Genomic DNA, 14,545 nt, shown 5'->3' with positions numbered 1-14,545 from the left:
ATCGTTGGGACGGGATTGAAGTGGTTGCATATGCGCCCATTGGTCTTCCATATCGTTTGCCCACACCACGTCTTTAGCCAATCGTCCTTGTTGGGGGAGTGTGGGCTCGTCCAATGTAGTAGGATACATCGCTTAGCCAACAGAAGACACAGTCGTACATACTTACAAATAGATACTGATGGGGATAGGGAATGTGAAACACAGTAGAGGCAAAGGCTCAACCGTTTTACATACCATTTCAGACAATGTTGCACAAATATTGTTCCAAAAGGTCATGATTCGGAGGCAATCCCATAACATATGGAAATATTTGGCATTGGGAAACAGGCAGCATGGGCATGCCCCGGTACCTTCCCGGAAAACAACCAGGGACGACCTGGGGTGTAGTGATAACGGTGCAACACCTTTAGTTGTGTCAGTCTGAATCGGGAGTTGTACGATACTGTATTTGTTTGTGCGCACATATCGGACCAAAGGTCGTCCCCTATATCTAATTGGAGTTCTGCAGCCCATTTAGTATGTGCATTGTAGGGTGGTGTGGTTGAGTGAGCTTGGATCAGGCGGTACAATGATGAAACATGCCTGCGGTTGTCTCCTGTAGTCACAACATATCCCAACATGGAGTAATTCTCGGTTTTCACTGGGAAGCATTCCCACAATTTCTTGGAAGCTTTGCGGAGGCCAGCATATTGCAACCATTGTGAGGTTTGGCGATGCATCAATTTTGGTACGTCGGGGTTTGGATGAAGTTACCTTCTATGAACAGCGATCCCAGTGTATTGAATCCATGTTGCATCCAAATACTGCTGGATCTGGAATCTACTTGCGGCAGGGAGAGGACGCAGTTCCAGAGAGGAAAGTCTTCATGAAATGGAGCTGCTATGCGTATTTATCTCCAGATTTTACACCAGGCCAGTGCTGTAATGCTAGCGGGGTCAAAGCCGCAATCATCGGCGAACACAGATGGGAGCACCAGCATGCTGAAATACTGGTCTCCGGCCGAAAGAGTTTCTCGAGCTGTACATGAGGGGGGAGGGACGTCCCTAAACCATAAACTGTGCTTGGGCCGCCATCCAATACAGCCGGAAATTAGGAGCGGCAAACCCTCCCCTATCAAATGGTTGTGCCAGTGTCTCCCATTTCAATCTGACTGCGCCAGAGTGCCAGACAAATTTTCAGATTTCCCCATCTATCTCTTGGAACAGCTCCCTACCAGGCCATAGAGGTATGTTTAGGAACAAGTATTGGAGTTTAGGAAGTATTGTCATCTTCAGAACTGCTATTCTCCCGGCAATTGTGATGGGAAGGTGGGACCAGCTAGCCAGTTTAGCTCACAGTTGGACCATGTAGGTCATGTAGTTATGGTTGTGTACAGAGCAACAGTTCCGTGCAATCGTCACCCCTAGGCGGGTATCAAATGGTTTCTGGATACCATTTAAAACCTTGAAGGTCTGGGGGTGGTTTAGTGGTGTCAGTGAGGGGGAAGAGGTCTGATTTACTGCAGTTTACCCAGAGACCAAAACCTCTCTGAAAGCCAAATAGTTCTTGCATAACGGGTGTCAGGTGCACCCCTGGGTCTCGGATGTATGGCAGCGGATCGTCTGCATAGAGTGAAATTATCCACGGGTCTTTCGACATTCGGACCCTGTGGTGACCATGTTTAAGGCAAATCATATCTGCTAGGGGTTCAATAACAATGGCAAATATCAGGGGGACAAGGGGCACCCCTGGCGAGTACCCCTGCCTATCTTGAACTGCAGTGATAGTAATCCGCTTCAATTGACCCTAGCCACTGGTGATGCATAGAGGAGGGAGATGGCCTCCACTAACCCTCGGCCGAACCCGAAACTCGCCAATATAGCGTACATGAACTGCCAGGATACAGAATTGAACGCCTTGTGGATATTCAAGGTGGCAGCCACGGCCTGGGCCTCAGGGTCTAAAAAAGGCATTGCAGATTCAGAGCCGTGGATCTGCCCGGGATGAATCCCGATTTATCGGGATGAATAACATGCGGCATGACCGGCATAAATTGAGTACGAGTATTTTGGCAAACACTTTCACATCCGCATTAATTAGGGAGAGAGGGCGGTAGGATCTGCATCGGTCAGCAAGTTTCTAAGGCTTCAATAGAAGCATGATTCCCTTCTGCATGGCGGGGGGGGAGTGAACGGGACTTAAGTGACTCCTGCCACACCTGCAAAAGGTCGGGGGCTAGGGTTTCTTTGTAGCATTTATACAGTTCAGCCGTGAGGCCGTCAGTACAAGGGGCTTTGCCGGCGGGTAAGAGATCGATAGCATGGGTAATGTCCGTGAGGGTAATCGGGAGATCTAGCAGGGTTCTAGTGTAATTGGAGAGTTGGCAGAGTGGTAGAGCGTTGAGAAACCTTCTGACTTGCTCCGTCATGCATGTGTCCTTGTTGGTGTAAAGGTCAGTGTAGAAATGTGTACATACTCCATTAATGGCATTGGGTGTGTGGACTGAGGCACCAGCAGAGTCAGTAACAGCCGAGATGCATCTGGTTCCATTTTCACGGTGTGCCATGCAAGCAAGTAGTTTGCCTGGTCTGTCACCCTCCCTGTATTAAGTAGCCGCTGCTGGGATTTAGAAGAAATTCAACTTGCGCTCTGCGTGTAGTCTAAAGGTGTTGATGGCCTCTTTAATTTGTGTCAGCATGGCCAAAGGGGGTCAGTAGTTAGGCCCCGCTCTAGTCTCCGAGTAGCTGCTCGCACTGTTCATGTTCTGACGGATTGCTTTAAGAACACTAAACTCTGAGGACATTGCGATTCCCCTAATGTAGACTTTTAAGGTCCCCCAGAGCGTACCAGGCGAAGTCACAGAACCTACATTTTCCTCAAATAATAGTCATACATGTCAATGGTGGATGCAAATACATTATCCTGTAGTGCCAAAGACTTCAATCTCCAGGTATTGCCAGGTCTACACAGTGTCGGAAGTGTTAGGGTGATGGTGACTGGGGCATGGTCGGAAAAGGTGCAAGGTAACATGCGTGTATCTAGTAACCCCCCTCAGGAGTATAGCCGAGATGAGCCATAAATCTATGAGGGAAGAGGAACCATGGACAGATGAATAGAAAGAGTATGATCGATCTCTCACATGTAGTGATCTTCAAGCAACCACCAGTCTCAGTGAGTGCATGCCATTCTTGATAGTGGAAGCAGCTGGTGTAGGGGATCTGTGAGTGTGGGGGGTTCTGTCCAAGCATGGATCCAGAATGGTGTTAAGGTCACCCCCTCTGCCCCATAGTATCAGTATCAGTATCAATGGGCATTGATCAAGTTCGCCAATTACGCACCTGTAGAATTGAGGGTCATCAACATTAGGGCCGTAAACGTTCATCAGTACTAATTCCTTCCCCGCGAGGGGAGGGATCCGTACACCAGGACATATCTACCTTGCAGGTCGGTTTTGGCGTGTTTACACTGGAATGAAAGGGACTTGTGGATCGTGACGCCTCTAGATTGTGATGAATAGGTTGTATAGAAGCAGTGTGTGCCCCAGTTTTTGGCAAACCCTTCGCAAGTTGCAGAGAGGGCATGGGCTTCATGCAAAAAAAAAAAGGATTTTGGCCTTGTGCCTTTCAACATGTGGGTGCATTTTACGACATTTGATCGGGTTGTCCAGTCCCCGTACATTCCAACTAAGGAGGGTTATGCCTCCCATCGCAATACAAATTGTGCAGTGGCCTTGCCCTCAGTGCCCTGAACCAACACAAGCCCAGTCTCAGTGTTTCCTGTAGTATCCAAGACTTACTAGCCCATGTGTATGGCGTGTAACAAGTGCTTTCATCATTTATAGAACAACCTTAACTTCACCTCCAACCCCCGACCCACATCACCCACAAAAATGGAGCAATGATGGGACAGAGAAATCCCACAACAATAAGGGCAACATTGCATAGCGGCGGCCCGGCACAGGCTCACTTGGGCCATCGCTGGACTTTTTGTATACAGAAAACAAGGAAATGTACTGACATAATTCGCACAATGAGTTACAGAATATAATTATAATCACCCCCCACCATAACCTTGTAAAAGAGGAGATCTTCGTCTAAGATTCTTAAACAGTGTTGTGGCGGCAGAGCGGGCCGACTGGGTCGACCTCACAGCAAAATCTCTGCAAGGGTGTAAGCATAGATATGAGTAGTTAACAAGGACAAAAACCACAAATGAGCTATGTAGCCAGGAACTAAGGTATTGGCAAGGATTCGTACATGAACTTCATAACTTCGGCAGGTATGGTGAAGAAGAACATTTTATTGTTTCATTCGACCCACAGTTTGGCAGGGTATATCAAAGCATACTTCATGTTGTTATCTCACAGCCGCTTCTTAACCGCGAGGAAGGACTTCCTCTCTTGTTGGGCGGCCAATGAGAAGTCTGGGTATATGTGTATTCTGTTGGAGGCCAATATGAGGTAAATAAGTATGCCGGCTGAGCTCGTTCGACCGCAAATTGTGGTGACAGTGAGGGGTTCCCTAGGAGTGGAAGTAAAGGGGACTCAATGCAAAGCTCGAGGGAGGATTCAGAGCTGCATTCAGGGACTTCAATGATACGGACGTTGTATTGGCGATATCGCAATTCCAAATCATCATTTTTCCTCTCCACTTGGCGTACCCGCCTGGAGAGTGTAGCCAGTTCCGCCCTCATGGTGGATATGTCATCTTCTACCGTGTCCACTCTTGTCTAAGCTTCCGACAACCGTAGGTCAGTTTTGTCAATGCGTGTCTTAATTGAGTCAATAGTGCTTGTCATATCATCAAGCTTGCAATGGACTTTGGCGAATCCTTCAGGCATGCAGGCCATCTTGCGCTTGTTCTCGGAAGGTTCCATCAAGACAGATTCAGGCTCTGCATTGGGCGCTTCCCCGGTCGTGGCAGCGGCCCTTGGTGTGGATCTAGTATATTGGTTCTTTATGCATTGATTCTTGGCTCCTCCCTTGGCCCTCCTGTGTGGCAGGACTGGAATGGAGAATAACGGAAACAGGCCCTTCAAGTTTATTAGGTGCCTCAAGTGGATCAGTATTATTATGCAAAGCGTACCAAGTTATTGTGTACCGCATCCAGCAGCAAGGCGGGCGGGATAGAGCAGGGCAGGGTTCAAGATAGCATGGCAATGGGCCAGTACAGGCGAATACGCGATGATCCAGCAATTTGTACTGGGGCGCAGGTGGTGTAAGGGGATCAGCTCCTGTTTTCACGCGGACTGTGCCAGTTTATATGGACGGCCGTGTATGTAGATGCCGCAGTCATGAGCATATATGGGGTTCTGTGGTCAATGTGCCCCCGATTGGTCCACAGTATGGGTGGGGTAGCGGACAAGTCGCGGGTGCGCAAAAATGGCTGCCGGGTCTCCACAGATGTAAGTATTGTGGTCGGTCCCGGGACCAGCAGATGATCTGAGAAGGAGCGCTGGTGTAACTCTGCCAGCCGGCTACTCATTATGTCCACATTGCTATGCCAGGTTGAGGAGTTGGAGGTGCCCCAGGCAGCAGGAGAGAGAGGGAGTTTGTGGGGCCCCACGTGTCTACGAGGAGGGGTTGTGGTGCCGTCCTCCTCCACAGACCCGCTAGGTTGGTGCGGTGTGGAAGGTGTCTTTGGGAGGGACACACCGCACTGCCTGTCATCCAGTTTGTCACAGCAGGGCGGTCGCCCCAGATCCAGCGGGACACGTGCGTGATATTAGTCATCCCTCACAGCAAGAGCTCCGTACTCAGGCCTGAAGGGGAGGCCAGCAGTGCGGCCCACAGGCAGGAGGCATCCTGGGCCCGAGCGCGCACCCCAGCCGGTGTTGGGGCTCACAAGGAGGCGGGCAGTGCGGAGCGTGGAGATGGTCTTTGGGAGGGACTCACCTCCGGTACAGCCCGTTGTCTCGTATATCCCGGAAGGGCGGCCGCCCCAGATCCAACGGAACAGTCGCGTAATGTTAGTCGTCCCTTGCGCAAGAGCTCTGGTCTCAGGTCAGGGGGGGGCATCAGCAATGTGGCACACGGGCAGGAGGCATCCCGCGATCCAAGCGCGCACCCCAGCCGATGTCAGGGCTTACAAGGAGGAGGGTGTTGCAGAGTGCTTTTCATCAGTCACCCCGCGCTCAGTGCCAAAAGTTTGGCATCCAGTTCTCACCGACCGGGAGCTGCAGCGGGGTCAGGAGAAGGTCTCCAAGTAGGTGGGCACACAAGGAGTCCAGCGGCAGGCTTTGAATGTCCCTTAAATTGGTTGGAAAAGTAAATGCCAGTCTTCAGATGGTGGCAAGTGCGGGAGCTCGAGGAGAGAGCCGCCATCTTGGCCACGGTGCAACAGCGTGTCCATATTATCACTATATTATAATGGCATTACAGCCCTGGGGAGGAGGGCTGTAACAGGTGGGATCATCCCTTACCCACGTTATGCACCCTCGGCTTTGCCTCAGGCTCACAAATCGGCGTGGGCCGATAACATGTGTTACAGCCTCCTGCCCTGGGATGTAATGCCTGATTCTAACTGTTAACTATGTTTTTTCTTCATTAGTTTGGGCTACTAAGCATCGCTTGCGACACCTATAATAGCCCAAACTATTGCATTCAAAAACGGATTCATGCATACATAGGGAGAAGGTCTTGTGACAAGGGGCACAGGAAAATGACTTTTGAGGAGGGCCACACAGAGTATTTTGGTGTTGTTTGGTTATTGATCCCCCGTCCCCATTCACTGCCCCTAGCCATGATAATCTCTATGTTTAATACCACCCATTCCTGTCCATCTCGGGAACTCTTGCCTCTGAGCTCTTCCATGACCGCGGCCATCTTGGATGACTGTGTCTAAGGAAGCTCTCTGGAAACAAGCCAAAACTAACACCCATCTTTAAATGGGAAATATACCATGCATCTTCCAAATAAAATGAAACATTTTCAGGCGATTACTGCATTTTTCCCACCAAGTGACTAAGTTGATCAAGGGTTTGCTCACCCCTTTGCAATTTGCATGTTTAGATGAAAAACAAACTGTCTTAAAGAAATGGTCTTACTTTTTCTACGGCATTTATATATCACTGGTTGGAAAATATGTCGGCGCCTGCGTGCTTTTCCTGCGTTTTGGTGCCTTTCTTGCGGAATCTCGGCAAGCCGTTCATGTTCATACTATCACAGGCACTTCAGGTTTGACCGTTTGTTCTTTTGTTGTCTCAACTTCATTCAACGCTGTAGAATGGATCCTGCTGTGTTGCTCATGGAGGTGTCCGGTGACAGCAGCGATGGCGGTTTCACCAGCGTGTACCAGAGGAAGAGCTGGATGCGGGAAGCTCCATGGAAACGAGCAGCGAGCCCCAGCTCTGCAAGTGACAAGACTTTCATGTGTGCTCCTTCCCTCCATGCACTTGCAGCACTAACCTTGTAACTTGTTGGTGCACCTCAGATTACGGCTGGCAGCATTTTCCCCAAATACACTCATTTCTCCCCCTGAATTCTATGGTACGACCAGCTTTTTTTCGTTTTTTCTCCCAAGCCCATATTTGAAGCCTTGATGTGACGTTGGCGCGCACCCACCACTCTTTGCGCTCATTTTAGCCAGGTTTACCTTTTTTATGGCCAATATGGCACTGCAAACTGTTTATACTTTTCCAGTAGACCAAAAATGCATACATCCCAGCTAACATAATAAGTATCCACCCACACCGTAGCTCTGGACCTAAATAGAGCATCTAATGGCTTCTTGTCTAACGAGACAAGTTGCCATTGCGAACATATGTCTGTTGGCTGGGAAGAAACATGCTACGTTTCTCAAGTATGTATTCCTTAACTATGCAGTCCTTCTACGAGCCTGCATTCCGTTCAGTCACACCTCAAGGCATGTTAACTACATCCCACTGGCAATGTGTCTGTCATTGTTGAAGATCCTTGAGCGATGTCGTTGTCAGACTAAGTACTGTTTGAAGTGACACAACCTTCAGATTGTGATATTATTGTAGGCGTTAGCTTTAGTCATACTAACTCGCCGGCGTTCCCCAGTGAAAATGTTAACGCCCCCTGGTGACTTGATTCTGCTAGGAAATCCTTCAATATTGCTAAGTAGCAAGGACATGCCTGTGTTTGCAGCTCGTCGTGAAGCATGGTGCTTTCCTCAGTTCTGATTTCATATCAGTGGAGAATTTCATTCTCTGAACAAAATCAAGGTCTTGTCCCTGCTCTTGTCACCTTTACCCAAGTCTTGCTGTTTCCCTGACCTCAAGGTGTGATGCACCTGCGTAGGTATGTCTGCTGTATGTATGTACGTACGTATGTATGCATGCATGTCATGGATTTATAAAGCTAGCTGGGAAGCAACCCAGCACTGTATTCAGGGGAAACACTTTGATGTACATCAGGGTGCAAAGGAACTAGGGTGGGTAGGAGGGGATGGGTGAGCTCCAGGGAGGAGAGTAGGCTCTGTCTATCTATTTAGCTATCTATCCATCTCTATCGGTCATTGTCTCTGCAATTGGTCACAACTACCTGCCGCACCCACAAAACCTATCTGCTATCCTTTACCTCTAATCCTTTCCTGACAAGGGGCCAGTGGAGGAACTTGGGACCCTCTCATTGCCACGTTTCTAGTCCCGGTGTTCCGCATCAACCACGCAGACAGGGATGCTGATAGAGCAGTCTCAAGAAGCCCTCTCCTCAGTGGCTTTTGCCAATCTGACGGACCATGGCCCAGAGTGCTCAGGGGGAGATGGTGGCAGAACATAGTCTGACTACCCACCCGGCACACTACCCGTCTCAGAGACACAGGAGATTGTGGCATTCACAACTGTGAGCCCAAGATCTTGGATTGCCAGGACTAATAGGAACACTCCATACTGTACCACATATGAACAGTTTCTCCAAACGCTTTTGCAATGTTACCAGTGGTGCCTCCACACAAATATTCTCTGTTTTTTTAAACACTCTTTATTAGCATTTTGTATTAACAACCTGAGCACCCAGCCCCCACCCCAAAACCCTGCTCCCCCTTTCCTTATATACATTCGAAAACTTTAATTAAACAACATTAATAACTCTCTAATCCCCCTATCCCCCCCATCTTCCCACCTCCGCCCCCTCCAATAACCCCGATTCCCATGTTGATATAAAAATGGATCCGTAAACGTGCATGAAGTATTGCACCACTAAGGGACGCCTGGATTGTGGAGATGACTTGGACGTCGCTGCATGATAAAGTGTTACACATAGTGCAGAAAGGTTTTTAATGTGCTTTGCAGTTGTAATCTGAATGTGGTCATATTTACCAGTATTGGCATAATTTTCATTATTTTATTCCAAATTCAGTAAATACTGAACACGGTGCAGACGAGCTTCTAGTACTTTGTGGTCCTGCATGATGTTTATTAAATGTGGGAACCAGGTTGTGCACTTAAGCATACTTGTCAAGGTTACACGCTGAGAAAATGCTGACACGGAGATTCTAGTCAATGTACCGCCTACCATCTCCACTGATAAAGGCACCTCCTCACTCTGCCCGCCAGTGCTCCAGATAAGATTTTGAGGTGGGAGTATTTTACTCTCTATTTTTAAACTTTTAGAGTAAATGTGATTTTAAGAGAGTAAAAATTACTTTTCTCCTTCACAAGAGAGTAAAATCCATCCGACGTGTGAAAAAACTGTATGGAAATCATTACTATGCGGCAGCTTTCTGCATTGTGACAGAATACACCTTTCATTATTTCTGCCCATTTTAGCTCTCCTGTATATATTTAAATGTTGAAATCACTAAAACCTAGGGAATTGTATAGTAAAGCATACATGAATTTGTATTGTGTGTGTTGAGATTTGATAGCAGAATTGTCTTTTGTTGTTTAATGAAAGTCCTAATTTCCTGTAGCTATTACTACCTAATGGTATGCCAATGTTATGATACAACAGTGCAGAGAGGCAAGGACTCCATGCTAAATTCTATATCTAATCTAGTGGTCAAATGGTTATTTATATAGCTCTTTTGGCAAAGCGCTGTACATAGAACATATTTATCACAATTACCACCAAACCAAAGTCGGTAATCCTTTATCGACCTCGAAAGGTTGAAAGGCTGAGTTGGACTTGCCGGGATTCGAACCCGCAAGCCACAGATCGCGCAGAGATTGCAGCAATGAGTGCTCAACCAGCTGAGCTATCTTATTGGCTAACATCCTTCAGAGGTTGGTTAACTGAGTATCGACTGAGGTATAATGATCACAGTACCTAGATGTATGACAAACCATTTATGAAGCACTACATAAAATTAAATACCTATCTGGATTATCACAGGGACAGGTTTTGCTGAGTTTCTATTTCAATTACCAATGTAACTTTCATTTGTTTGTTTTTGAACAGCACTTGCACTTTCTTGAGAGTCAGGTTTTGGATGTTTTATTTGGAGTCTTGAAGATTTGAGAGGCTAGAACACCTGTGATCAGAGTAATGACAATTACTGACCCTTGAGCAACGACCCTGCTGCCACTGACCATTTATAGTAATGTACCCCATTGACTGCAAGATTGAATGGATGTAAACTAGACTTGCATAGTCATCATTTAACACACTGTTTTTTTAATTAGACTGTAAATTAAATTAGAAGTGTAAAAATGATCTGCCTCTGCATGATTATGCACACAGCATCGGAACTCTGAAAAATACAATTGTGCAATACTAGTTTGCTTTCTCTGGAAAAAAGCATAACTTGCTAAAAAAAAAGTTCTCAATTGCAACTTAGTTTTCCATCTTATTAATTATACAATCCTAACATTCTAGGAAAACATGCACAGTGCTTCTGAAGCCGAATGGAAAGAAACCATTTCTTTTATCGGTGTGCAGTTTATTTGTTTGAAAGGCTTCAGAGAAATACATTCTGTTTCAGAGGTGGCTTACAATTACATCCATGCAGATAAAAATCACAAGAAGCCTTCTGGTTTCTGTCAAGTAACCTGACCTTTGCACTGCCCTCTGCTCTAAAACTGTGTGTAAATGTCCCCAGGAAAATAATAAAGCTGGTGTATTTACAAGATTTTCATGCGTAAAAAGGCCTGGTAATCGCCTTACCTGGAGCCCTGCCTCTGCCTATAAAATAATCTCCTGAATGTGTCGGAGCCTCTTGAGAATACATCTTATTCCAACATAATTACAATGCAAATGGAGGATCTTTAGCGTCCGATTACCAGGCAGATATACAAGCAGTACAAGTTTCAACGCAAAGGAAACCCACAAAAAGAACTCTCGTTACCACTAAGACTACGCAATGCTGTGAGAGAATCGCACATCATATGAACTGGAGAAGAAAAAGGGGTTGCACAAACCAGACCATTATCAGCAGTGATTACGTGTGCATATGGAAAGATGCGGACATGCATGGCACTTGCTTTGGATTAGAAAGCATTTTTTGGAATGGATGTCGGCTCCTGCCAACTGAGGGAATTAACACAAGTGATTTTTTTATTTTTATAGAAAGCAACTTTTAATATTACATTTATTGTAGGACTTTATACGCTGCTAAACAGCATGCCATTCGGCCACTGCGCTGCTCGAGAGTTATGCTTTTTACAGATGCACGATTTCATTAAGGTTTCATTCTCTCCTTCTCCCTTTTTTCCAATCCCCCCATCCCCCTACCCCACCCTCCTACTGTTTTTTTCCCCCGGTACTACCTCAATTGCCATCAGGCATAGTAATGTAGCCGCTTGTCTGTCTTACTCTCCTGCCCTTCCCTCCTCCCAATCACTGTTCATTTTGCTCTTACTCTTCAGCTATGTCCGCCAGACCTATCTGTTGCAGCTTGTTTGTTCTCCCTATCCCCCCTCAAAGCACTATCTGAATTGCCGTCGGACATAGTAAAATTGTCGCTCGTTCTGTTTCTCTCCTTCTCCCTCTTTTCCAATCCCCCCGCCCGACCCTCCTGTTATTTTCCAGCACTACCTCAATTGCCGTCAGGCATAGTGATGTAGCCGCTTGTCTGTTTCACTCTCCCTCCCTCCCCATTCCTTTAGCACTTGCACTATCTGAAATGTCTTCAGGCTGATTATGATAGTTATCTTTGCTCTTTTTCACATTCTGACTGTATCAAGGACTGAAAGAATGTTCATTGTATTCTTTTTCCCTTGTACCCTCCCCTCCTTGAAGCGCTTTGAAGCTCATTGTGCATAGGTGCTATATAAATAAACAATCAATTCAAATCAATAAGGATGTTCTTTTTAAACTGAGAAGTAGGTGGGTTTGGGGCGGAAAATCGATTTTTGTGGATTACTGAAACCATGAGTGCCTCGAGGGAAATAGCAATTGGTTAGGTTTCCTAATGACAGTACAAAATCTGCAAATGTCTATTTAAAGTTAACTCTCTAAGAAGGTTTCTGTGCAGTCTTTTTTGTGAAGACTGCCGGTTTTAGACGACTTCCAGCGCAAAATGAAATGATGTCAGTGGTGATTCAAAATAGGAGACTGGACATCAGATAGGTTTGGTGCGGGGAGTAGAAGAGAATATGTGGACATTGGGGGACAGGCAACAGACGGAAGGAGGGGGGTGAGGCCGGGCTGGGTAGTAGAGGTGCCAGTGGAATCAGGGGATGCAGACGTGAAGCACAGGACCATTCTCCGCGCCCCCAAAAACAAAGATGAAACGGAATGTAGCACTGTGGAAACAAAGGCGCTCTCTTTCCACATACGCTTTATGGCAATTGCAACAGTTGGCTTGCAGTTGCCCTGTGGCATTGAGCTGGCCAGCATTGTAGTGCTTCATGTAGGAAGGCATGAGCGGGGCAGCGAAATGAGGCTGGCATTTATTTGGCGGCAGACATCACAGCCAGACTCCAATTTCTTTAGAGTGAAACAAAGGGGAGCACAGAAAACCACTTACCTTGGTGCCGCCAAAAACCTCTTTCACAATGCTGTGACATCCTTCCACCACACCATTTCCATTAAACTCCAATGCAACAACTGGACCTAGGAAAGAAAGCTGGGCTTCAATTGCTGGCCGGTCACAGTTAGCAAGCCAGCATTATAAGTATTGCTCACACATGTTTAGCACAAAGTTAGCATGCCAGTATTACCAGTATAGCGTACCCATGTGTAACACAGAACTATGGAACACATAAATGAATGCTTTCATTTTTATTATTAACACCACTCTTCGGCAACACCAGGTACACTTGGATGGTACGGGCGAGATTGTGGTTCCCTCTTAAGTGTCTTGGCCATTAAGCCTGTCCTCACTCCGCAGTCGCTTAGGCATTGACTGTGGGGAGTGGCCAGGGATCAGGCATTTGGGGGTTTGATTTCTGAACTGGTGGATTTTATTACACAGTGGACCGTTTACAGGTAGCCGAATAGACAACAAGGGTTGGCAAATCACTCCTAAATCATTACACACTGCTTCCGGTTTACCCACCCCACCAGGGGAGCCGACTTATGAATTTCCCAGGGGGCGGGGGGGGGGCAAATACAGGAAGTGACATCACTGGCAGTTATATGACTGCAAATTTGCATGTAGTCGCCAACTTGGTGCAACGGCGCGCGCGGGGGGGCGGGTGTTGGCACGCGCAGCACAGAACAGTGGAAACATTGGCTAGCATGCACTGCATATACTAAAGTCAAGAAAGAAGGAGATTTAAGCCTTCAAGTTGCATTCCAGTAAGACATCACTGCCCCTACTCCACCGCTCTATAATCGTCCAGCAACACAACTAGGATGGGAGAATGAAATGCTTGCTATACAGAAGGTACAGCTGCAAGGTGGAGTACCATCACCAAAAAAAAAAAGTTCCCAATTCAAGGGAAACGAGAAGTAAAGACGTTTCCCGATTAAAAACTACCAAGCAAGACGTGTGTGGTGCCATAGTTCAGTAAAACATCAACAATTCAAACTTACAATAGTGCCGCTGTAGATTGGCCAGCCACAAGTGAAATTTGCTAAGATGTTACCTCTGGGTAACCGGATAGAGTTAGAGATGTAGCTTAATCTTAAACCTTTCAGTGGACACATCAGATGTGCTGCTGAAGTATAATGCAATCCTGGCTGAAGTATAATGCAATCCTGGCTGAAGTATAATGCAATCAAGTGTGGTTTCAGACTTGGGGGGAAGAGTGTTAACTGCTTTTAACATTGTAGTTTACCAGAAATTCTGGTAAAGTAGTGTACAATGTTAAAAAGCAGTTACCCAGGCTCACCCTGCACCCAGGTGATGTTTGGGACTGATGGAAGCACTCGCGTCTAAATGTTGTAGCCATGGTTGTCTCCATGTTTTAAAAATTCCCACTTACCGGGTTTTCAACATTCATTTGAAACACCCCTTATTCAAAAAAAGAAGGAGTCAGTAAAAAAGCCAATGCTGACAAGCCTATTTCACACAAGTAGTAAGACCCAAAGGGTAAGAGCGACTGTATAGCAGACCATGCCAATGTAGTATACTCCAGGATTACCTTCAGTCAAAATTCACCCAATGCAATGTTCCCAAATTCAGATTGCAGAGTAGTGTCCGACTGAACCTCAATCAGCTCTTCCTGGGTATCAAATGCATGATGCACCACCTCCTCTGCCAGAAAAGTCTGCATC

General features: G+C 46.6%; 1 protein-coding gene across 1 annotated transcript in view; it reads right to left on the bottom strand.

Moving 5' to 3' along the window:
- Positions 1-14,545, bottom strand: part of RP2 (RP2 activator of ARL3 GTPase) — a 300,342-nt gene that overhangs the window by 72,420 nt on the left and 213,377 nt on the right. The window contains exon 4 of the mRNA XM_069636616.1: positions 12,852-12,937. Coding sequence (XP_069492717.1) covers positions 12,852-12,937 — 86 coding nt within the window. The remainder of the gene's footprint in view (positions 1-12,851; positions 12,938-14,545) is intronic.

The sequence above is a fragment of the Ambystoma mexicanum genome, chromosome 7p, assembly GCF_040938575.1.
Source record: "Ambystoma mexicanum isolate Mex_15411 chromosome 7p, UKY_AmexF1_1, whole genome shotgun sequence".
Taxonomy (NCBI): Eukaryota; Metazoa; Chordata; class Amphibia; order Caudata; family Ambystomatidae; genus Ambystoma; species Ambystoma mexicanum.
Note: the sequence above shows the minus strand (reverse complement) of the source record. Positions and strands in the feature narration are given on the sequence as shown.